The following is a 25,044-nucleotide window of genomic DNA, read 5'->3' as shown; positions in this document are numbered from 1 at the left end:
CTGTACCAGTAGCTTTACTGCATAAGAATGTCCCTATATCAGACTATTCTTTCCAAACTTTTGTTCGCTAACTTTGACGAGTAAGCAAGTGGAGTAGAGTCCATCTGGAGTAGATTATTCTTCAAGCACATGAGTAGAGTTCGATTTCTATAAACAAAGATAGAGCTATATGTGGGCAATGGGGGCCCTGCGTGGTTTCAGTTCTTTTTTCTTAATTATTATAAATATTTCAAGTTCACACAACCAATTGAGAAGTATTTTCAAGAATTGGGAGGCTCAAACAACATTTTAAAAAATGGTGCTTAATTATTTTGAGCATAATATTGTACAGCATCCGGAATCTAAATAATTGGAAAGTATTTTTGGGCTATTTCAATGGTTGATTGGGACTAAAACATCAGCAACCTACTTACTTGTCTACAGAGTTGTGATACTTATGCTTAATCTTCATAGTTCTTCCTATTTATGAAATCTTGGTTCTGTCCCTTCCCGTAAGCGCATATCTCCTTCCCCAAGTACCTTAGGATAGAGTGGATTAGATTTACTAAATGACAAAAAAGGAAAAAACTTATACGAGCAATATTTTATTCTTTCTACTTTATAGTTTAATGTATTTTTCACACCCAAATAAACCCACCCACGGGTTTCTTGTCATTGTAGAGTGTAGGCCACCCAGAGCAATCTCTACCCCGAATGGACTTTTTTTTTTAAATGATTTTAATACTCCCTTTTATTGGCACTTTTTTTTTAAATTTTTATTCACATGAAAGTACCAAATTGTCCTTCATATGGAAGAAGTGACTTAAGAGGTAAGGCTAGTTTAGTAAAGCCTCATTCCGATAAGGTTCTTATTTTTTAAGTACTTATAATTTTTCGCTTTACAAGATAGGTTATTCTTTCACAATATATCATATTTAATTCAAAAAATGAGTACAAATAAGCGGGACATGTCATTCTTACATCACCTTTAATTCAAAAAAATAAATACTTATTTCAGTTAATGGAACACACCCTAATTTTATATGAATAAAAGACAAAAAAAAAAAGTGTACCAATGGATGAAAGTGGAGTGTGAAAATTATTTTTCTTTTTTAATATAAAAAGTCCTAGTCTTTTTTTATTTTTGTGAACTTAATCATAGTCTATACTATCTCTTAGGGAAAAGGGAAGTGGAGGGTGACGTTTGAACCCTCACCAAATGAAGACCTATTCTTCAATCTAAACGGAAAATTAAAATCGGGGTTTTTTTTATGAAAGCTTCACCCATCTAAAATTAGATATCGTAGTATTTTATTGCCAAACCGAGTGGAACGTTGCCCGTTTCTTCAGGCGAGGAACGGTAGCGTTTGCAAATTGAAAAATAGATTTCCAGAGGCTGAATGTAGGGTGTGTGAAGAGTATGAACTTTTACCTCTAATGTCGAGCACTATGGGTATGACACGTGCCCTGGTGCTCGGCAAGGTTTATGCCGTGGGTATGTTTTTTTAACACGTTTTACCGAGCTCTCAGGCGACGACACGTGTCCCAAATGGCTGCTCAGATGGAAATGCCCTGCCAGAGGGACTCTAATCAGCAAAGTCCCCACGACCGCCACACAAGCTTGTCTTTGATTGGTGGCATCATGGGGAGTTCTTGATCGGCGAAGCCCCTACAATAGCCACACAAGCCTGTCTTTGATTGGTGGCATCGTGGGGAGGCAGTTAACACTCCCCCACGATCTCCATCACCCCGTTGATTTATCAGTAAGTCTATGGGTACAGAAAAAGGTATAGATTTTGTACATGGATTTTTCGTGGGGCCCACTACGGGTTCCACACAAATGATCCGAGCCGATCATTAAATGTAAAATATTTTTTTAAGGACTCATGCAAAAATTCAGCTCAATCCGATACTTATAGGTGTTCAATCCAATCATCAAATTTTTCATTTAGATTTCAGGATATGAAAAAGTTAGATGGTTGGATCGAACATCTATAAGTATCGAATTGAGCTGAATTTTTGCGAGGGCCCTTGAAAAAATGTTTTACATTTAGTGAACGACTCGGATCATTTGTGTGGAATCCGTAGTGGGCCTCACGAAAAATCTACGTACAAAATATGTACCATTTTTCTGTACCCATAGACTTACTACTGATTTATGGTTCACGCCTCACGGGATGTAACTTCCACCCACCCCGTGGGAACCACCCCACTCGCCCATGATCTAGGTCCACCACCTGGGGGCAAACATACTCAGTCACAGAACCCCTGTAAATACGAGTACACGAGACATACACAGGTGGACACTTTATTTCCCTCTTTTACAATATTTTCTCTGTCATTTCTCGAGTAACTTGATTGTCGGAGGGTTCACGATCGGAAACACCACCGGTCCTTAAACTTGTTTTGCAGGGAACCCTTCCCAAAGGCTCTCGGCGTTATCATTCAAACTTGGCAGGAGTTTCGTCGAAGTGTTCGAATCAACCGCTCAGATTTTTTGCTAGTGTGTATTGTTCTAATTAATGTTTATGGTAACTATCAAAAGGAGCCTATTGGATGATATCACCATTTCTATCCTAATGAACTAGCGTTGTGCCCATTCGATACACAGGGCAACAAAATAATATCCACGATGTGTTTTTTTTCATTTTTGTACATCGTACAGACACAACGCTAGTTTCTAATCGCATATCTATACCAACTTACATTACTTCTTTTTTTTAAACGGTAATCACATTTCACACAATATTAATTGTTGTGGTCCAACCTTTGGGCTATAAGATTAATCATGCAAACGTTGTTCAAACCTAAAAAATAAAAATGGAGATCTAGAGACAAAAAAGTGAAAACGTTGTTGATCAAACCGAACTTCTTATTTTAATCAATACCTAGAGACAAAAAAAGTGAAAACACCATTATGATCGAGGGAGCATGTGGAAATATTAAAAAAATCAAGGAGGCTGGAAATGTACATGAATGCATTAAATGTTTTAACCTTTGAGCGGTTGATGAGAATAGAACCCAAACGTTATAGCAAAGAAAGCAATTAACTAATTCGGTGTGGTAGGTGGACGTAACCTCTTACTTTCAAAATCTTAAAAACAAAAAAGTTAAGATACCATAATACCATTAATTAATTAGGACTGAGAATGTGGGGAAAAGTAAAGATACATACATATCGAAGCTAAGGTGGTGGACTTACGTTTTCGGCAATATTTGCAAACATTCCTCTTTTAATTTGGCAGATTTGTGAGAGCTCAAGAGTAGAAGAATAGAAAAAGTGGATAGGAATTGCCTTGTCATGAGAGATAAATAGGTGAGCAGAATGGTGGCTTAGATAGTGGTTGTGAGGTGAGTTTTTTTTTACTCTGTAAAATTTAGTCTGTCAAGTGTGAACGTGGGACGCGGGTGAGTTTTTTTTTTTTTTTTTAATTCTGCGAGTGTTGAGTGAATTTCATTATAAATCTGTTTGTTGTACGTGGGGTTTTTTTTTTATATTTTTAAAATTTTAAAATATCTAGAAAATTAAAAATAAAAGTTTGGAGGCTTGTGGGGTTTAAATACATTTGCATAGGATATTGATCAAGGTGAACGTGATATTTGCATAGGATATTGATCATGAAATATCATCAAGGTGAATGTGAAAATCTTTGTTTTCTGTTGCCCCATAGAAAATCAAGGAATTGGAAAACACACATATAATTATGTATGGAGAATTGAAGGAGAAGTGGGGTTTTGAAGGAGTAGTGGGGTTGGGTGGTGAACGTGGGTATGGATGTGTGTGAGTCAAACGTGTTTTTTTTTTTTTTCCTTAAAGAAAATGGAAGATCAAGGAATTGTGTGACAAAGGTGAGCGTGGAGTTTTTTTATTATTAAAGAAAATATAAAATCTTAGAAATTAGGATTTGGGATTTGGATGATTGTGGGGCTTAAATACATTTCTATAGGATATTGATAGATAGATAGATCGATCTACGTACCCTAATCAAGGAGCAGACCAAGGTAAAACCATCTCCTAATCAAACCACAACAATCATCCCAGAAACGGACTTTTGACTCATAATCAAAGCATTACAAAAATCCAATTCACTCCGTAAAATAGACTTTTGACATCAGAAAAATTCCAGAAGATGACGTCGGCGGCTCTTGCGTCATCAACGATCCAACTTATCCAAATAAGCTTCGGCCTTATCCGACAGAAAATGGTTTGTTGGATACTAATGGGGAAGGGAGGTTGTAGCGATAGCGAGGATAGGAATGCCTGCTGGGATATGATGGTACATTTGGTCGAATCTATCACTTTGGTAAACAAAATGCAATTTTTTTTTTTTTCCCGTGTGGACGGGGATGGTGATGTTACGTTTATAGTGATAGAAATCATATAAAATTGAGAGCTTACTTGTTAAGTTTTGGTTTTCCTCAGTACTATTATATATATAAAGCCAGTATATAAAGCCAGAGTGAAGAGAGAGAGGGATAAAACAAGGGATGGAGGAGATGGAGAGGGAGAAGACGAGGGAGGAGATGGACTTTTTGTCGGCATTGCCGGAGTGTCTCCTAACAGCCATCCTCTCTCGAACATCCCCTCGGGACGTGTGCCGTTCGTCGGCGGCCTCGAAGGAACTCAGGTCCGTCGCCGAGTCCGACGCCGTGTGGGAAAGATTCCTGCCGTCCGATCATGGGGACATCATATCGGGATTGGCATATGGTCCCGCGGCTTTCTCCACCAAGAAACAACTCTACGAAAGCCTGACAGAGATTGTCCTCAACGTTGGCGAACGGGTAACCTGATCGCGCGCATCATTAATTTTATATGTTGATCGTGTTAAAATCCTACGAAAATGATTCGTACGATTTTATACGCACGGTTGTTTGGTATCCTTGTTGAATTAAACTTTTCTAACTTCCAAAGGCCTTCATTTCTCAGTTCACAAGCAAGATCTAGTTGACTAGAATCCAAAATCAAGGGTAGATGCTGGTGGAAAGTCAACTCTATCTCATGGGTAGATGCTGGGGCAATTTTGAAAACCGCTTTTGTAACGTAGCTTCAAAAGTTTGTTCCATCTGCCTTTTCATATTAGAATAGATTGACCTTCTGCTTCGCGAGTTCTTGTCTTAATTTTTTTTTTGTTCATTTCCCTTTTTTGGGTTCAAGATACTTAATTTTTTGACTTTTTGTAGCAGAGATTCAAAATAGATAAAGGTAGTGGAAAAAAGCGTGTTGTGCTGGAAGCTCGGGAGCTTGCAATTACATGGGGAAGTGTTCCTGAATATTGGGAATGGATACGTTTACCTCGGACAAGGTACCGCTCCTACTTCTCCCTCTCTCTCCTCTTCCTGAAAATGGAACCTTCGAATGTGATTCGCGAGAGGACAAACGGAGCTGCCACAGTTTCATTTGATGGTATAAGCTTTTCGTTTGAAGGTCTCTTGGTGTGTAAGTTATTTATGCAAATAGTTCGGCTAGTCGTACATCGATAGTCATCTCAATATAAATCATTACTTGGCTTGAGATAAATGAACGGTCAGCCATCTCACGGTCCATTTCAATTTTGACCATGTATTTCTCTGGAGTTAAATATAGTTGAACCAGACACTTGCTGATAGCTGACTATCGATCCTGATTTGTTGCATTTGAAATTCACACATTCAAACCTAGAAAATGAAATGTTCAGATCGTTAAAATGAGAATATGGTGGGATCCCCTCGTATTAGGATCACATTACATAACCCTACTTGCTTTATTTGTGTATCTAAGTCTCGTGTGAATATCTTTAGTATGTGTAGATCGTCGGAGGTGCCCGAGCCTCCGGAAGAGCGTTTGTTCGATCTTAAAGGCAAGATAGAGGCTCGGTTGTTGTCGCCAGAAACCACGTATGTAGCATACCTTATGTTCAAAACTTGGGCAAGCTATGGGTCTCTCGGCCGAGCGAAGACATATGTAAGATTTGCTGGGAAAAAAGGAGATGGCTATGAGACCACCAACATTGTTAATCTGGAACCGGCAAAATCAAGTCATCATCTGCGTAAAAGAACAGAAGGGTGGATGGAGATTGCATTGGGAGAGTTTTTCACTGGTCAAGGAGATAACGGCGAAGTGGAGATCCGGTTGATGGAGGTCGAACAAGGAAACTGGAAAGGTGTCATCAGTGTACAAGGCATTGTGCTTCGGCCTAAAGTTTGATTCCTAAATGAAAAGGGTATGTTTGTTTAGTGTATATACCAAACCAAACCGAGTTTTACGTCCCAATCACTTGGGGTCGGTTACATGAATCTATTTCCTCCATTGTTCTGTGTATATATATCAATTTATTTCTTTATTCTTGTAGGCATGGTTGGAAAGGTGTCATCTGTACAAGCATAATTCACATAAGTGTCTATATTTACAACTACGTTAATACTCTTTGTACTTAGCATACACACTTGTATATATTTGAATACATGATTAATTAATTCTATGCTTCAACTTTCGTTGTATGATTGATTTTTAATTATTGGTTTACAAAAGCGTTTGTCTTTTTGGAATGTTTATTTCTTCGTTCTCTTTATTTTTAACCGTTGTGGAGAAATAATTTATAGAAAGACCATCAATAAAACAATCTCTATCATTCTACAATCTTTTACAATTATGACTACTAAAGAGTCCCACTAGGCTAGACTTTGTAAAACCTTCTTGTTGATGTCTTTGTGTTGAAACACATATATGATGGCCATTTTTTTTTTTCAAATGATAGAATAATTTATTGATAATAACAAATAAAATGCAGAGAACGGACAGCCATTCCAAGAGAGGGGATATAGCAACCAAAAAGGAGACCTAAACACCATGCAGAATATTCAGGACCTCACACAACCAGATGTGCAAAACTGATGGACCATATCTCCAATCCACACAACACGACAAGTGACCAGCAAAACACTCACGTAGGAGCGAGGGAAGCTCCCACAAGGGGGGAGAAATTAAACAGGAAGAATCAAAAACATCAACAAAACAAAAACCTAGCTACAACAGACCGACGTACACCTAAATCCAGCTGCCCAAAAACACCAGTCGAGACCGTGTCAAGGAACCTCAATCACCTCAGCAGTCATACCTTACCGCACAGCGACACCAACTACTATCTTCGTCCCCATAACCTATGACCTCCTCGGGACCAGTTTAGTGTATGGTAATTGTTATAAATTCGATTTCCATGAATGGAAGGAGGAGCTGGATAGAGCTAGCTAGGTTCAATGCCTGATACAACGGTTTTTGCAAGTTTTGTGATGTTCTTCTCGTCGTGATGACTAAATCTTACTGTTGGATACGGGGTAGTGGTTTCCAACCCCCGTGAGCTAAGGCTTTGTTTGGAACTTTGGGGATGGAAAGGAAAAAAGGATGGAAAATTTTAAAAAAAAAATTCTTCCTTTTGTTTGGTTGTTAGAGGAAAGAGAGGAGAAAATTTTAAACACAAACTCAATTTTTCCTCCAATTTCTCTTTAACACAAACTAAATTTTAAACACAAACTCAATTTTTCCTCCATCCCCAAGTTCCAAACAAAGCCTAAGTCGATCTTCATTGCTGTTGTAAGGGGCATTTCGAGAGCAAGTGTGTCTCAGCATCAAATATCATAGCACTAGTAGATTAATTACCCGTGCCTAAAATTAAGCACTACCAATAAATAATTCACATCAACTTTCCTGTATTTATAGATAATGAAACCAAATTGTTTTTCCCTGCTCAACAATAAATTCACACAAAAGCCCATGCCCTATAAGAAATACAAAATTAATCACTCAACAAACCAACCATAATCATTCAATTTTCTATATAGACATTTTTAAAGAGAATCGCTTTGTTATACAATATAGATCGATATTTTGCTGATCTCAACGTAGTCATATTTTTTATATTGTTAAAGTTCACATAATATCTTGACGTTTTTTTTTTGGGTAATTCAATATCTTGACGTTTGCAAGGAAAAACAAACTCCTCAAGACGTTCACATTTTTAACGTAACACAAATATCATGACGTCTGAAAGTAGTATATTAATTAAATTGCAGATTTTTCTGTAATCTAAAGTTTCCCATCTTTTACCCTTTAACCCTTTCGAAAAATTCTTTCATTTCATAAAAAGGAAGGGATAGAAAAGGGAATTTGGTTCATTTAAAAGTCAAATAAGCAAACACTTGTAACATTTAAAGTAAGCAGACAAATTGATTACGACGAAGCCTAAGGGGATCTACTTAAAATCTTTTGAGACTTCTTTCTTACGCGTATGTCTCCACTCGTAGTTTCTATGGACAATGATGATGGGAAACCGGCCTATTCCACCAAAGGAGAACCTCACATCTATAGAAATCAAACTCTAAATCTCACGTCTCAAAAAAGTGCTACACCGTTATTGGGCTAAATTACCCAAAGTTACCCGGTTCAAATCTGGAAAGTATATCATTTTATTCTTACTCTAGACTATTTAATTCTCAATTTATATTTTTTTTACCCCGAAGAAACACACCCCTCTACGCCACCACACAGCGCCACGTCCTCACCAATTCAACGTGTTGGAAATTGGAATTGACCAACTCAATTCAACTGAATATGCATTATACAGGTCAATCAAATACTTTATCCATTTCCAAAATAAAATCTGTCTTTACTCAAATTTTATTCACGTTCGTTAGTTTTGCGTCAATTTTTTGTGGATTGTTGATTGTTTCGACAGAATGTTGGCCTATTAAGAAACAACAGGTGAGCAATATGAATGTAGCAAAAATGAGAATGTTGAGGTGGATGTATAGTAAGACTAGACGAGATAAGATTAGAAATGAAACGGTTCTTGAGATGGTAAGTTTAGCACCTATAAATGAGGAGTTGAAGGAAAGTAGACTAAGGTGGTTTGAACATGTCTATTGTAGACCTGAAAATACAGTAGTTAAGAGAGCGGATAAGATAACTTTGGGTAACAACACTACAAGGAGTGGAAGACTTAAATTGACATTAGATGTTATTGTGTGCAAAGATACAAGTTTAATGAGTTTGAGTGAACAAATGGCCCTTGACAGAGCTCAATGAAGAAAAATGATTCATGTAGTCGACTCCAATTGATTGGGACATAAGGCTCTATTTGGTTTGGTTGATTGTTTCGACAAGAGAAATAGAAAAAGTAAAGAACTATGACTTTTACCCAAAAAAAAATTTAGAAACATCCAAATTTTAGCATTTTTAGCCAAGTTTTTGGGCAAAAAGTCATAATTTCTTTACTTTTTGATTTTTGTTGTCGAAATAATAAATAATTCTTAAAACTTGAAGAAAAATTAATAAATACAAAAAAAAATTAAATAAGAAGAAAAAAAACTCTCAGGCTTGGAAACTAGCCAAAGGCTGCATTCTTTTTTTTTTTTTGAACGGCGAAAAAGATATATTTCATTAAAACGAAATGAAGTACATCGATAAACAGGGCAAGAAAAGATAGCATAACAATGTGAGAGTAACATCCTAACGAGGTTGGCACCCTACCCCACAACAATCATATGCTATTCAAGCCCGAGGATTGATAAGAAATCAATCCAACCGGATTACAAGAAGAGTACTTATAAGTTTGAAACTTATTTGGGTATTATTTACATTTTGTAACTTTTTGTTTAGCTTTTCGACATAATTTTAGGGATTAATAGTTCGTCTAGATGAGACCGAGACGAATTGAAAAAACATAAAAATATGGACCGATATTGAAAAAATTCAAATTAAGCGACACTTTTTGAAACTTTTTTTTTTTTGTTTTGGGTTACGTTTTTTGTACGAGAGTATTTTGTACTTTTTAGTATTCTTTCTTATAGAAATTCAGAAAAGATATCAAAACACACAAAACGAAAACGAAAACGAAATAGCCCGTTTGGAAGAACTCTCAGCCGGAGTATAAAGAGCCGGTTTCAGAACACTTTCTGAAAAAATAAATATTTATTTCACATTTTTAAACTCAAAAATAATGTAAACGAAAAATAAATTTTCAATTTTTTTTACATCGTATTAAAGATCTTATTGAAATCTCTTAAATAAGATTCATATTTCATATTTTTAAATTTTAATAAATTTATTTTTTTTAAACTTAAAATTACCTTCTTAAAAAACGGCTTTCTGGAACTGAGCCATAGTCAGCGCAAGACAGTGAGCGGGGAAGGAGAGAGAAAGGGGATGGATTTTTCCTCGGCGTTGCCAGAAGGCATCGTGTCGGACATTCTCTCTCTGACATCTCCTCGGGACGCGTGCCGGTCGTCGGCGATCTCCAAGGGGTTCAAGTCCGTCGCCGATTCCGACGCCGTGTGGGACAGATTCCTGCCGTCCGATCACGCGGCGATCTTATCGAGGTCGGTATCCCCCGTGCCTTCCTCCACCAAGAAGCAACTATACTCTCGCCTGGCCGACTGTCCTATTCTCCTCGACGGCGGCAAATTGGTAACCCTGATTTCACCATTTCTATATGCTCAGTCTTGTATAGACGTAGATGTATACACAATCACTAGCATTGTACCAGTTCGATGTACGCGGGATAAAAAAAATTCCCACTTTTCTCTTATTTTCTTGTTCATCGACCGGTATAATACTAGTTAATAAACAAGAAACCAATATCCGGAGTTTGCGGACTATTTTTTGGTGAGAAATTTTTTGTGAGAAATATGCCGATAAAACTTAAGGCTCCATTCCGTTAAGGAAAATAAGTACTTATTTTTTGAATTAAAATTAATGTATTATGAGAGAATTAATCTATCTCGTAAAACGAAAAATAAATATTTACAAAATAAGAACTTTAGCCGAACGGGACCTTACTCCGTAAAAGTGAGTAGCTACCCTTCTGGCTTTTTAATTTTAAGTTGAAAATGGGACGGAGGGACTGGGGAGTATTTAGTTTAGGTGATAATGCTACAGTGAATTCTAAACAATAATTGAATTTTGCTAAATTTTGGCGTCAGTTGGGGTGGCTTTTTACTTACAGTACTTATTAACCTTATGCTTGAACAGTTCTTGTCATTTTCTCTCTCTTCTTTAATTTTTTTTTTTTTTTTTTTGAGTAGCTCTAATATTAATTCAAGAGTCTTGCTTCTCTTGTACCAGAGCTTCGCTTTAGATAAAGCTAGTGCCAAAAAGTGTTTTGTGCTAGGAGCCCGGGAGCTTGCAATCATACAGGGAAGTTCTCCAGAAAATTGGGAATGGGTGTCTTTACCGCAATCAAGGTCCCCCACCTCTACTCTTTTAGGAACCAGATCGAACCCTCCCATGTGATTCTCATGCGAGGAGAAATGGGGCCCGCCGTGGTCCAATTTTTGATGATCTAAGCCTTGATTTTAAAAGTCTCGATGTGTAAATCATTTATGCAAATAATCGATTTATTGTGTACATTGATAACCAATCTCAAGAAATCATATTTGGTCTTAAGAAATCAATAAGCGATTAGAAATTTTACAGTTCATTTCAAAGTTGACTCTCTATTCCTCTCGAGACAAATACAATTCGGCTTAAATCTGACTATCCTGATATTTTGCATAGATGATTTAGACATAGGGAACTACAAAATAAACGGGTTGGGTCACAATGATGCGACTTTGGTAGGTTCTATTTCTCCTCACATGAGATCACCACATGCGAAGATCCTAATTCCTCTTTTTGTGTGCATTTAAGTCTTATGCATGTCTTTAGAACATGCAGATTCTCGGAGGTGGCCCATCTTTTGCAAGTGTGTTGGTTTTGTATTGAAGGCAAAATAGAGGCTCAATTGTTGTCGCCAAAAACCACTTATGTAGTGTACCTTGTGTTTCAAATGAGGAGAAGTAACAATGGGTTTGATTATCTACCACTAGACTCGTTTGTAAGTTTTGCTGGGGAAAGAGGAGATAGAGATGAAGATGCGATCATCCACGAGACAAAGATGAACATTGTTTATTTGAAACGGGGCCTATCTAGTCCTCAGATAGGAGCATCAACGAGACGACTTCCGCAAAAAAGACTGGACAAGTGGATGGAGGTTGAATTGGGAGAGTTTTTCATTGGTAAAGGAGATAGTGGTAAAGTAGTGATGGGGTTGATGGCGGTCGAACGAGGTAGACGGACAAGTGGTATCATTATTGAAGGCATTGAGGTTCGGCCTAAATCCAATTCCTGAAGAAAAGTTTATGTTTGTTTGTGGCGACTGCATTGTTCATATATGTACCAAGGTAGGTATTTCTTCTTGTGGGTGTGTGTGCTTTTTATCATTCTCGTGGGTGTGCTTGTAAAACCTCCTCTCTCTTTTTTGGAGAAGATGTAAAACTTTTTGGTGATACCTTCGTGTTGAAACATCGATGTGATAATTGATAGCAATTTACTATGTTAATTCATGGTGTTTTTCTTGTTTGTATGGGGGTAATTGGGTTATAAATTTAATTTCCAGCAATCGAAGGAGGAGTTGGGTTAGAGGTGGTGGCTTTAACGTGGACCATCCTTCTCTTATGTTTGAGATATCTCTTCATGTATCTAATCTTTCTGGTAAGTTTGTGAGGTATTTTACTCAGAATGGCCAGTATACTGTAAAATCCGGATATCAGACTGCGAAGTCTGTTGGGTTCAAATGGGGAAGATGATTGTAGCAATATTGAAGGCCTACTTGAATATGTTGATTCGGTAAATCAGGCATTTTGTTTGGAAGTTTATCCACGGTATTGTTCTTGTGAATAGTAGAAGCCTTGAAAAGGCTGCTGCTGCTGCTAACAAGTAAAAACTCCCCAGATAAAAATGCAGGACTCTTGTTTTCAAAGCTAACCAGCATCAAGACTGGTAGCTCCAGTCTCACTTAGCACAGGCTTAAATTCCGTTCACCATTTAAGAACTGCGAGGTAGCCCATCTATCGCACTCCTAGGTAAAGAAGAACTCTTAATAAAGAAAAGGGAACCCCCAACTAATACCATGAAGAAGAAACAGGGAAGGTGCTATATGGGTTGCATGCACATTGCTTTGCACGCGAAAATCATGAGAGCAATGGTCCTGAGTGGTTCAAGCCAGGGCACGAAGCTACACGTTTATTTTTGGTTGTGAGACGAAGGTCAGAGACAACTTGTTCTATATGTAGCCGTGCGGGTAAACAGATCTTCTATGCTAGTAGTTGCAATAGTGAGTGAATAGTTGAAAGGGGTACTATACAATTGTCACGAGCTTGATTACAGTCTGGCCTTTCTCCGTTGTTGTGTTAAATTCATGTCAAGTTTTGGCAATATTATCTTGGTGCCAAATTTGAAGAATATGACAAACGCCAAACTGGCAAACTTGTCCCATTTTGTAAGCCATTTGATTTGTATTCCAAAAAGGGAAGTGATTTTGCCACTGGGAGTGCCGTTAACAATTTGGGGAGTGGCAAAATCACTCCCCTTTAAAAATGAGGAGGGTTCAATACAATGTTAGTACTCAAGATTGTGCCAAAATGATACTAAATCGGTGCAGATTCATTGATAATTTTTAGTTTTTTAACACTGTAATAAGCTCAAACAATAGTTTTTACAATGTCATTTTAATACGAACCACCAGCAGTTGGAGTTTTTTATCCCCTGCTCAAATAGGGTAGAGGAGAGATCAACTGGCTATGGCAACCTCCTCTGGGCATGAACACAAGGACTCTAGACTTGCAGCAGTCCTGTGAGGGACCAATCACTCATATGTTTTTCTACCGCATGCACCCCCAAGGGATAGTGGATCACATCCGGACTGCGCAGGAGGGCAAGGTTCGCGGGGTCGTTGTTTGCACTACTCGAACCTACGTTGAACCTGTAAGCCATTTACCACTAAGCTACAACCCCTGGTGGTGCAGTTCAATGGAGTTGCTCTCTGGGACATTGCAATGTCAAAAAAACTTAGATAAGAGTTTTTATCTGTGAACCTGAATCTCAAACTCTTGGGGCAACAACTCAGGAGAGAGAGAGAGAGAGAGAGAGAGAGAGAGAGAGAGAGAGAGAGAGAGAGAGAGAGAGAGAGGGGCATTGCGTGAAATGAGGGAAGAACATTTTCCATAGAGAAAGTAAGTCTAGACCCGAAATGAGGACCATTGAACGCATCTGGCCTAATTTTAGCCTCTTGTTTTATCCAACCAGCCATTGCACAGTAACCATTTCACTTTCACCTGAAAATATTTTCTGATCTTTCATTTCTCAAAACTTTGTGTTTTGAGAATCTTTTGTAATCTTTCCAAAAATTTTGGAAATGAAAATTAAGAGATCATTTTATGCTTCTCATTCTCTCACCCACATTCAATCACTTTCGTAGCCTTGTCATAAGCCAATTTGATTTGAATTAAGGGGAAAAAAAAGAGAAAAAAATAAGATGGCCACGTCAACAGGCCCCAAGAAAAACTCATCCTCTACCTCCTCCTCCGCCCCCGACCGGCCGCCACAGGCGGTGAAATTCGCTCGCCGGACTTCAAGCGGCCGCGTCGTCAGCCTTTCCCGCGAGGATGACCTGGACATGTCAGGCGAGTTCGCAGGCCCCAACGATTACATTAATTATACCGTCATGATGCCGCCAACCCCAGATAACCAGCCTGCAGGCTCATCAGGCCCAGCTCCCTCGGGCGATAAGCCCGATGGGCCAGGCCCGTACGGCCCAACAAGCCGGTTCGGCGTGGAATCTCATCGGGTAGATATGACGAGGCGGGGCGGAGGGGAGGAGGAGGGCGGTAGTGGCGGCGGCGGCGGGAAGTTGGACCGTCGGATGTCGGTGATGAAATCGAACAATAAATCAATGCTGCTGAGGAGCCAGACGGGGGATTTCGATCATAACCGTTGGTTGTTTGAGACAAAGGGGAAGTATGGTATAGGGAATGCATATTGGCAAGACGATGAGAATTCATTTGACGAAACTGGCATGAGCATGTCTGATTTTATGGACAAGCCTTGGAAGCCTCTCACTCGGAAAGTTAAGGTTCCAGCATCAATTCTCAGCCCTTACAGGTGCAAGCCTTTAAATTTTTATCGATCAACAGAAATTTCATCATCATCCAATGTGTACCTCGCAGTTTGTCCTGTTTGTTGACCATAATTCATGAAAACCGGTTATAAACATCTACCATTCTGTTTCTTTCTTTCTCATCACACTGGTAGACTTACGACGGAGACTTGAGATACTCTACCGCATCAGCCAACCGCCGAAAATTGGATTTGTTGCCAAAATATCGGTATTAAACCTGAAATCTCCCGGCTTCCAAACCATACGGCTTTCTGGATGTCACGAAAAGCCCAACGGCAGGCCGGGAGGAGCCAGAACCACCATCACACTACCTCTTCTTTTCTTTTCTTTTTTCCTTATCACCACACTACCTATAATTTGTTCACACCATTTGTGCAAACCTACAATGTGTTCACGTAAAGACTATACATATATCCCAGATGAATCCATAGATTATTTGCACTTGTACATGACCAGCACTAAAACAGTTGGAAAAAGTCATTGAATTGAGCATGAAATTAGGCTTTCAACAATATGTTGGAAGAGAAGAAACAAGGCTTCCAGCATTGATAGGGTGGTTGTCTCTTTCTATTTTTGTCGTTCCCATTTGTCACGGAAGCGGGGACTGTGCTATGCAGTGTGTTGAACACCATATAGACCATCTGTCTCGATAATTAATGGTTCGAATTAAAATGAAACTTTTCTGGAGAAGAATTACCAACTAGTTTGCCAATCTTAAACTAGGAGGTTTTTATTTAAAATTCAGAATTTGACCCAATACATTGATTCATTCGAGGGACAAATCTTAGTGTTCATTAGACGGGGCCAAAAGTGTGTAGAGTTTATGTGGGTCTCTCCTCATTCGTTAGGATTTGTCGAGGTGATTGTTCTTTTAAAAAAACAAAACCAATGCAATTGTTGAGTGTCATTCAAGAAGCATAACTGGGAGGATTCTGTCATTGGTGCAAAGATGAGGCGTGTCGGCCTAATTTTCCAACTACCAATCAAATAATAATAATTTAACCAACGGCTTTATTCTCCCTCTCGCCAGAACACAGTTCTGATACTATCCTCTTTCTCAGCCAGCTAGGGTTTTGTTCTCACGCTTTTTCTCCATCTCCACCACGAACACCTCCGGTATCTCTCTCTCTCTCTCTCAACTTTGATTTTTCGTTAAGAAATTTGGGGATATTTGTACATGACCATGTGGTTTTATTTGTGATTTGGTTTTGAAGCTTAGGTTTTCTATGTTATCCGCTTTTTACTTTTAGTATTCTTCAGAAAATTGGGTTTTATTGTAGGAGAACATGACGTTTCGTTGAGGGTTTGGGAAAGTTGTGATTTGTATTTGAAACCTAGGGTTTTCTCTGATATTCCGCCTTTCCTTCGTTTATCATTGCTTATAGCGTAAATGTGCGAGAGTGTGTATTTGTGCATGAAAGTTATGATTTGTGTGCATATATGTATTGAGGATAGGGGATCTCACACACACAAACACAAAGGGCCCGTTTGATAAACCTCCGGAGGGTTGGGATTGGATTACCAATCCCAAGGAATTATTAATACTGTGTTTGGTAACCCAAAATGGGTTGAGATTATTAGTCCTTAGGACTAACAAAGTGGGTATTAGGGGGGATTCACAATACCCTCTCACACTTGGTATTCATAGTCCAGTCCATACCCAAGCCATACGAAATTACCATCCTATCCTGCTTAAACCAACTAATGACCAAAATACCTGCATTTCACCACTGCTAATCTGAGCTCCCCCTCGCCAGAGCCATCCCGTCGCCGGAGTTGGAGTGAATTTCTTTGAAATCGCACCATTGCACTTGTTGGGTTTTGGACTGAAATCGTCTCCATCTCTGGATTCGTGAACTGGGTTTTGGATTTTGCCGATTAAAAAAAAAGGGTTTGTGAAATGGGTTTTGTTTTGCCAATTAGGACTGAAGAGGAGATGGGGATTTGTGGGTTGAGAGAGAGAGAGAGAGAGAGAGAGAGTCGGCTAAGGAGGTTGGAGAGAGAGAGAGAGAGAGAGAGAGAGAGAGAGAGAGTCGGCTATGGAGGTTGGAGGAGATGGGGATTTGTGGGTTGAAGGAGAGAGAGAGTCGGCTGTGGACTGAAGAGCAGATGTAAATCTGGTGGTAAGATTGAAGCGTGGGATTGGACCGGATGAACGGCTAGAATTAAAGGGGGGAAAATGGCACAAGGGCAAAAATGGAAATTTGTTTTACCAATCCAATCCTATCCCATGCGAAACAAACACAATATTAATATTCCCATCATCTAATCCCATCTTAGACAAACATACTCATTATCAATCCCATCTCATTACCAATCCCTTCTCATTACCAATCCCAATCCTAATCCCATCTCCTTACGAATCCCATCCATTTATCACTATTATCAAACGGGACCAAAGATATACTCCCTCCGTCCCATAATATTTGTCCGGTCCGTAAAACGGAGACGTAAAAATAATACAATTTTTGTAAGAAAAGTTGGAAAAAAATTCAACAATTTACTAGATTTTGACGAGTTCTTTTAACTTATGAAAAAAATTTGAATTTTTTCTTGAAAGAAATACATTATTTTATAGTTCCCGTTTTGCGGACCGGACAAATATTATGGGACGGAGGGAGTAATATGGTATAGCTGGAATGCCCGCTCCACAGAGAAACTTAACAAGGATAGGAGAACATGACGTCCCGTTAAGGATTTAGGAAAGTTGTCATTTGTATTTGAAACCTAGGGTTTTCTCTGTTTTTGGTAAGGAAAATTAAAAACCTAGGGTTTTTTTTTTCTGTTATTCATCTTTTTCTTCTTATATCATATCTTGTTGCGTAAATGTGGGAGTGTGGGTATTTCTGTGTGAAATTTACAATTTGTGCATGTATATGTATTGAGGATCAGGGATCTCACACACAAAAACACAAAGATATAACATGGTTTGGCTGGAATGCCCGCTCCATAGAGAAATTTAACTGGGATAGGAGAACATGAAATTCCGTTGAGGATTTGGGAAACTTGTCATTTGTATTGGAAACCTAGGTTTTCTCTGCTTTTGGTAAGGAAAAATAAAAACCTAGGGTTTTCTCTGTTATTCAGCTTTTCCTTCTCATACACTCCATAGAGAAAAAACACTATTTTAATATGAAAGAAAATAGTGGAGGAGTTATAACTTACGAGCGTGAACTTTACTCTCTCTGACGCTTCGGTTCTGCTCTCACCCTCTCTGTAAATCTGCAAACACTCTCAGCTCACTACATACATCTATATATAGGGAGGAGGGGTAATACAGCCAAGGAGTGATTAACTCTGGCGACTAAGGTGGGGGCCTTGTCACTCAAGTCTCTCTTGAGTCCATCTCATGTGTGAATCCAACAATATGGACACATTACACATGCATTGTGCGAATGCAAGCATGGAAACTTGAAAGTGCATGCTGATGCTTTGCTGGGATTGGTCATAGTTTATGAATCAACTTTCACACACCTTATCATTGTATTTGAATTAAAAATGCCTCTTAAAGATGGAGGAGATAGGTGCGAAGGTAGTTGGAAACTTAAAATGTTTGAAGTCCGGAAAAGAAGGAAGAAAAGCATTTTGAATGAGGAGCATTTTGAATCTATTTGAAATGACGTTTCTCTAAAATGGAATCCACTTTGTTGCTTACATTAGGAGAATAAAGGGAGCATTATTGTAGTTGCTCTTATACACCGAAACCTACACAAAAATCAGCACTGTTTTACGGTTACCGAGCTCTATCAGATGAACGAGCCATTCATCCATTCGCACTCATTTACCATAAGACCGTGCATGGATCATACATATATAGTGGTGGTTATGGAAGGAAAACGAGATGGAAAGAAAAGATGAGAAGAAAACAATGCAAGAAGTAAAATTTATTTATATATCTCCTTGATAAATATCTCTACAAATTCTTGTTCCAAAGAAATCTATATACCATTGGAATCTCTAACTTGAAGTCCTGCTTCTTCTTTTTTTCTCTCTTTTTCAACAGGCTACTTATTGTGACACGCCTTATAATACTGTTTTTCTTCCTAACATGGCGTATTCAAAACCCGAACGAGGAGGCTCTCTGGTTATGGGGAATGTCCATTGTATGCGAGTGCTGGTTCGCTTTCTCATGGATTCTTGACATACTCCCCAAGGTCAACCCCATAAACCGCCAAACTGACCTCACCGCCCTCCGCGAAAAGTTCGAGACCCCCTCTCCATCAAACCCTCATGGCCGGTCTGACTTACCAGGCGTTGACGTGTTCATCTCCACTGCCGACCCTGAGAAAGAGCCCCCTTTGGTCACTGCCAATACTATCCTTTCTATACTTGGCGTGGATTATCCGGTTGAGAAGGTCTCTATTTACATATCAGATGATGGTGGTGCCATCCTTACCTTTGAGGCCATGGCTGAGGCTGTCAAATTCGCTGAGGTTTTGTTACTTTCATTACTCATTTCTTAAAGATAATTTGAACTTGTGAAAGAAAGAAATGAAACAGACCGATTATGGGTCAAAACTGAGAAATGTGGCAGCAGTGCATTGGGCAATGTGTTGTTCACTTTATTACCATCCGATGGCAGTCCAATATGTCAGTCACTTATAGCCAGACAATCATTCTCTATAGAAATAATAGCAACTACTGGAGTCTTGTACCTTAGTTTTGTATACTCTTACAACCTGTTTGAATTCCGTGATTTGGAGAGAGAAGAAATGAAAGTATAGTCTCTTCACAGATCGCATGCATGGATAGTATTTTTGAGAGAGAGATGGAAAGAAAGAGTTTCTAAAGCCCACCTTTTGAATCTCTCCATTAGTGAGTAGATTTGGAGAGAAACGATAAGGGGTTAGCACTCACTGGTTTTCTTCCTGCTCTTACGAAGCTTCCCTTTTTCCTTTCTCGTTTCTCTATGGTATCTTTCTAGACAGAATAGTGGACAACTCACTCTTTTCTATATGTTTATCCCCTTAATTTCCAAACATGAAGGAGAAATAAGATTATCATGATTCTTTTGTGTCCAAGCTAATCGGTTATTTTCTTTTAGTCTTTATTTAGAGTTATATTTTCCTGTTATCTCCTAGTTTTCTGGAGGGTCTATTACTAAGTTCATTTGTGTCCTTTGAATATATTTCCAAGCTTATGGGGAATAAGTTCCGAAGTTTCTGACAGGATTGGGTGCCCTTCTGCCGGAAACACAACATTGAGCCTAGGAATCCAGACAGTTACTTCAGTGTTAAAACAGACCCAACTAAGAACAAGAAGCGTCATGATTTTGTCAAGGACCGCCGTTGGATCAAGAGGGAATACGACGAGTTCAAGGTCCGGATCAATGGGCTGCCGGATGTGATCCGCAAGCGGTGCGAGATGTACAATTCAAAGGAGGAAATGCAAGAAAAAAAGGCTGCTAGGGAGAAGAATGGTGGAGTGTTGCCTGCAGATCAGCCGATAAAGGTCACCAAGGCTACTTGGATGGCTGATGGGACCCATTGGCCGGGCACCTGGTACAACTCAACGGCTGATCACTCAAAGGGTGACCATGCTGGAATTCTACAGGTGACAATGGGAGGGGGAGAGGGAGAGAGTTCATAGATTTGCCGTACAGTTATAGTGATCACATCTTCTTACCACATTTTGTTTACCATTTAAACTGACACACCCGTAGCCGCTTCTAGAAAAGTTTCAATACAGGTCTACTTGTTTCTGACAGTTGTAGGTAAGCATGTCATATAGGATGGTAAACAAAAGACGTAACAAATTGGTCAACCTCTAATTGCCAATTTAATAGTGCTGAGGCTGTATTTGAATGGTTGATAGAATTGAATACATTTGATGTGTCTAATTTTAAAAAAGTGTTGAACAAACAAACAAAAAAAATTGATATCTTAGGGTGTTCGGGCCAGCTTATGCTCAATCGACTAATCCCAGGGGAACCAATCCCTCCTCGAATTACAGACAGAATTTCTATACCTAGAACTCCAAGGCAATGGCAGAGGCTTCTTAGAAATAATGAGCCACAAGATTATGCATTCTTTTTTGAAATGAAGTATCGCCAAAATGGCACATCATTCTGTATGAAAAGTTTGTAGGAAATTCCTTTTTATAGGGTTACCCGCTTTTTGGGCTTTGTGTGACAAGTGTATACAAACAAAAAGTTGAACAAAATCAGTACTGAATGATGAGGCAAATACCAAATGGGCTTGAATGTTCGAAACTGTCATTGTCATATCATTGTGGTGGAAATTTAGTTTAACAAAAATTTCCTTTGTGCAAAACTAACATGTCATTGTGGTGTCAATTTAGTTTAACAACATTTTTCTTTGTGCAAAACAACATCATATTAGTTTAAGAGCTACTTTTAATAATCGGAGAAACCATTGTTATCTTACAAATGTTTGAACTCAAGATATTCCTGAGTGGGATATTTCAGATATTCTGACATTGACTCCATGTAGGTGATGAGCAAGGTTCCAGATCATGATCCGGTGATGGGTCACCCAAACGAGAAGAAGCTGGACTTCAGTGGCATTGACACTAGGCTTCCAATGTTTGCATATGTTTCACGTGAGAAACGCCCTGGTTATGACCACAACAAGAAGGCCGGAGCCATGAATGCCCTTGTTAGAGCTTCGGCGATACTCTCTAATGGCCCATTTATACTCAACTTGGATTGTGATCATTATGTATACAACTGCATGGCGATCAGAGAAGGAATGTGCTTCATGATGGACCGTGGTGGTGACCGGATTTGCTACATACAGTTTCCCCAGAGATTTGAAGGGATTGATCCCTCTGACCGATATGCCAACCATAACACTGTCTTCTTTGATGGTAAGATCCTCTGTCCATCATTTTGGTCTAAGTTCTCAGTGTTCTCTAATTTTGCATATAAATTCTGATGCTCTTCCTGAATAGGTGCAACTACAATCCTCTTCCTAAGTTGTCCTTATAAATTTGTCCATAGAGTCCAGTAAATTCTTTGAATACCCTCTTATGTCAATGTTAGGATACAGGACCAAGATCAAATGGTTTTAAGGCATTCCATTTAACATGGGGCAATGAAAAGCACTTTCACTGGTTGATGAGCACCTATTAGCCCAAAACGCACCATGAAAACTTAAAGAAATGGGTAGAAAGATAAAACACCATTGAGAAGGAGAAGTTTCTTTGCACTTCTTGGATTTTAAAGAGTTAAAACGTGACACTTTGCAAGCTTGTGCATGCATTCCCGCTTTGTTACTTTAGCTTATATTTGGTACGGATTTGTAGAGGTACTTGTGGAAAGATAAGAAGATAGTGAACTCGAAAAGCCTTCATTAAATCTCCCAACAAATGCATGATCTAGATATATGATTTGGAATCATACTTGCATGCCCTGCCTATCAATAAGATGCATCCTCGCTAGAATCTGTTGCTCGTTTGTCATAAAACTATGTCATGATCAAGATATTCACAAAGGGGTTATGGTTTAACTGGTAGCATAGTCCTGCAAGTATTCCAGCCTCGTCCAGTGCACCAATATAGCTTCTTTCTGTATCCCCCAACCACCATAAACTTCTTAGTTGATTATTTATTCTTTCTTCCTCCAACTATGCTTTTCATCTCTGGTACATGGACTTTTTCCATCATAGAAGGTGGTACCCGTGTTGCACACTTTTTTTTTTTTAACTGTCCCGTGTTGCACACTTGACACTCACATAATGGCGTGTTTAATTGGACATACACCTAGCAAACATATAGGTAATTCAAAATTATCATGGGCTATGCATAATTGCATATGACTCCTATTTATACATCAAATGCCTCAAGGCACCTTTGTTAAGACTTGAGACCATTTATCTTGGAAAATAGAAGAAGGCTAAGGAATATGAATATTTTGGCTTGTCTCCTTGTCCTGAAATGAAAACTAGATGGACTTGATACTTAGACCCATACCCGCACCTGAAACTGTACCCAATTCCATGTATAATAGCTGTTACCATATCAATAGAAAGTATCATTGCTGTCTGGATAAATTGTTTTCTTACTAACTGAAGTTCGGGTATGTATTTTGTTTGCTTGCACAACAGGGAACATGAGAGCTCTGGATGGTCTCCAAGGTCCTGTATATGTTGGGACTGGCTGCATGTTTCGGCGCTATGCGCTATACGGTTTTAACCCGCCACGGGCCAACGAGTACTTGGGTATTGTCGGGCAAAACAAGTCACGGGCCTCAAACATTCCAATGCAGACTGATGAGGACTCAGACACACTGCCCTTGACGTCTCATCCTGACCTTACCCTGCCCAAAAAATTTGGGAATTCAACCATGTTTGCAGAGTCTATACCCATTTGTGAGTATCAGGGACGTCCACTTGCCGATCACATTTCTGTGAAGAACGGACGACCTCCTGGTGCACTGCTCATTCCGCGCCCTCCACTTGATGCCCCCACTGTCGCTGAGGCCGTTGCCGTCATCTCCTGCTGGTACTTGCTTAACTTAGAATCCCTTTCACCATTCACATGACAGGAACTTTGCAAGACAAGTGTTAATTCAGGTTTAGGGAAAATTCTGCATGCATCTGTGTTGATGACTAGTCTACCCATTATTAGGATTGACCATGTGTTCGGTATTTTTGTTTGGTTTTGATGGGATAAAGTTCAAATCGTCTTTTCTTATCCACCATAGGGCAAAAACAGTTCTCACAAATCTGAAAAAGTGGCTTTTGGTGTTTACCCACAATGTTTTGGTGTTTAATTTTGATGCTTCGACATAGGTACGAAGACAAGACAGAATGGGGGGACCGGGTTGGCTGGATCTATGGATCGGTGACGGAAGACGTGGTCACTGGCTACCGAATGCACAACCGCGGGTGGCGGTCAGTCTACTGCATTACAAAGAGGGATGCTTTCCGTGGCACGGCACCCATCAACCTCACCGACCGACTCCACCAGGTGCTCCGTTGGGCCACAGGCTCTGTCGAGATTTTCTTCTCCCGAAACAACCCCCTCCTGGCCACCCGCCGCCTCAAGTTCCTCCAACGCATCGCCTACTTCAACGTTGGCGTTTACCCCTTCACCTCCATCTTCCTTGTAGTGTACTGCTTCCTTCCAGCCTTGTCCCTCTTCTCCGGACAATTCATCGTGCAAAGCCTTAATATCGCCTTCCTTTCGTACCTCCTCCTAATAACCGTCTGTCTTATCCTATTATCCCTTCTAGAAGTTAAATGGTCCGGTATTGCACTAGAGGAGTGGTGGCGAAATGAGCAGTTTTGGGTCATAGGTGGGAGTAGCGCCCACCTTGTTGCGGTTATCCAAGGGCTCCTAAAGGTCTTAGCCGGAATCGAGATCTCTTTCAAGTTGACAACGAAATCGACAGCTGAAGATGAAGACGACATCTATGCGGATCTGTACGTCGTGAAGTGGACGAGCCTGTTCCTGATGCCGTTGACTATAATCATGGTGAACCTCGTCGCCCTGATCATGGCGTCCGCGAGGACTATTTACAGCGTCATTCCGGAGTGGAGCAAGCTTTTTGGTGGGGCGTTTTTCAGTTTCTGGGTGCTGGCTCATATGTACCCATTTGCCAAAGGGTTGATGGGGAGGAAAGGGAAAATGCCCACCATCATCTATGTTTGGGCAGGGCTGGTTTCCATTACAGTCTCTTTGCTCTGGATATCTATCAGTCCCCCAAGTGACAATTCTACTGCTAGTGGTGGTTCTCTCTAGGGGAAAAATGAAAGAGGTGAGGAGATTGTTTTGTGACTAAATTGAAAATCTGCTTCCATGTGTATTCTGAAAAAACGCTGCGAAAGACCGGAGAGTTTCTGTTGTATGGTGCTGTAATTTGAAAGTGTAGGACATACTGATACATGTATGTATGTAATGTTAGAACAATTTTTGCGGTTTTATTTCTCGAGTCGCTGTGCCAATGCGAACCGTGGTGTTTGTAAGTTATAGAGATCAGTAGTATTTCTTGTGACATTAAGCCTTGACTGCATTTTTGTGTCTGCTGCAAACTTCATACAGTTGCTACAACTGCTGTTTGAAGTGGATGATGCCTAGGGCTATATTTGGTTTTTGGATTTGTCTAAGAAAATAAAATTTTAAAAAAATATATCTC

At 39.5% G+C, this 25,044-nt stretch overlaps 3 protein-coding genes across 5 annotated transcripts; all 3 read left to right on the top strand.

The window, feature by feature from the left end:
* The first annotated feature begins 4,449 nt into the window (after window positions 1-4,449).
* On the top strand, window positions 4,450-6,445 carry LOC131318039 (putative F-box protein PP2-B12). 2 transcript variants are annotated; one of them, XM_058347825.1, is made up of 3 exons: window positions 4,450-4,761; window positions 5,164-5,282; window positions 5,758-6,445. In XM_058347825.1, exons 1-3 carry the CDS (start codon window positions 4,468-4,470, stop codon window positions 6,161-6,163), a joined length of 819 nt encoding a protein of 272 aa, XP_058203808.1. In that variant the 5' UTR covers window positions 4,450-4,467; the 3' UTR covers window positions 6,164-6,445. The 2 variants fall into 2 exon arrangements, with proteins under 2 accessions (XP_058203808.1, XP_058203807.1); XM_058347824.1 differs by having other exon boundaries at window positions 5,161-5,282.
* A 3,653-nt stretch (window positions 6,446-10,098) lies between these two features.
* LOC131318038 (putative F-box protein PP2-B12) lies at window positions 10,099-12,329 on the top strand. The gene is made up of 3 exons (XM_058347823.1): window positions 10,099-10,417; window positions 11,075-11,193; window positions 11,666-12,329. The coding sequence occupies exons 1-3, from the start codon at window positions 10,157-10,159 to the stop codon at window positions 12,117-12,119; spliced, it is 834 nt and encodes a 277-aa protein (XP_058203806.1). The 5' UTR covers window positions 10,099-10,156; the 3' UTR covers window positions 12,120-12,329.
* Window positions 12,330-13,945: 1,616 nt separating this feature from the next.
* LOC131318035 (cellulose synthase-like protein D1) lies at window positions 13,946-24,875 on the top strand. Of its 2 annotated transcripts, none has more exons than XM_058347818.1 (6): window positions 13,946-14,929; window positions 18,949-19,378; window positions 20,115-20,498; window positions 21,398-21,773; window positions 23,012-23,408; window positions 23,699-24,875. In XM_058347818.1, the coding sequence occupies exons 1-6, from the start codon at window positions 14,304-14,306 to the stop codon at window positions 24,648-24,650; spliced, it is 3,165 nt and encodes a 1,054-aa protein (XP_058203801.1). In that variant the 5' UTR covers window positions 13,946-14,303; the 3' UTR covers window positions 24,651-24,875. The 2 variants fall into 2 exon arrangements, with proteins under 2 accessions (XP_058203801.1, XP_058203802.1); XM_058347819.1 differs by lacking the exon at window positions 13,946-14,929 and adding an exon at window positions 16,038-16,061.
* The last annotated feature ends 169 nt before the right edge of the window (window positions 24,876-25,044 follow it).

The sequence above is a fragment of the Rhododendron vialii genome, chromosome 2a (genome assembly GCF_030253575.1).
Source record: "Rhododendron vialii isolate Sample 1 chromosome 2a, ASM3025357v1".
NCBI lineage: Eukaryota > Viridiplantae > Streptophyta > Magnoliopsida > Ericales > Ericaceae > Rhododendron > Rhododendron vialii.
Note: the sequence above shows the minus strand (reverse complement) of the source record. Positions and strands in the feature narration are given on the sequence as shown.

Bases quoted from the DNA above. Each gene is read 5' to 3' on its own strand.
- LOC131318039 (XM_058347824.1), top strand. From the start codon at position 4,468: ATGGAGGAGATGGAGAGGGAGAAGACGAGGGAGGAGATGGACTTTTTG. The intron at 4,762-5,160 runs GTAACCTGATCG...GACTTTTTGTAG, and splicing joins TCCTCAACGTTGGCGAACGG to CAGAGATTCAAAATAGATAA. The intron at 5,283-5,757 runs GTACCGCTCCTA...GAATATCTTTAG, and splicing joins ATACGTTTACCTCGGACAAG to TATGTGTAGATCGTCGGAGG.
- LOC131318038 (XM_058347823.1), top strand. From the start codon at position 10,157: ATGGATTTTTCCTCGGCGTTGCCAGAAGGCATCGTGTCGGACATTCTC. The intron at 10,418-11,074 runs GTAACCCTGATT...CTCTTGTACCAG, and splicing joins TCCTCGACGGCGGCAAATTG to AGCTTCGCTTTAGATAAAGC. The intron at 11,194-11,665 runs GTCCCCCACCTC...TAGAACATGCAG, and splicing joins GTGTCTTTACCGCAATCAAG to ATTCTCGGAGGTGGCCCATC.
- LOC131318035 (XM_058347818.1), top strand. From the start codon at position 14,304: ATGGCCACGTCAACAGGCCCCAAGAAAAACTCATCCTCTACCTCCTCC. The intron at 14,930-18,948 runs GTGCAAGCCTTT...CTTTTTCAACAG, and splicing joins TCAATTCTCAGCCCTTACAG to GCTACTTATTGTGACACGCC. The intron at 21,774-23,011 runs GTAAGATCCTCT...CTTGCACAACAG, and splicing joins TAACACTGTCTTCTTTGATG to GGAACATGAGAGCTCTGGAT.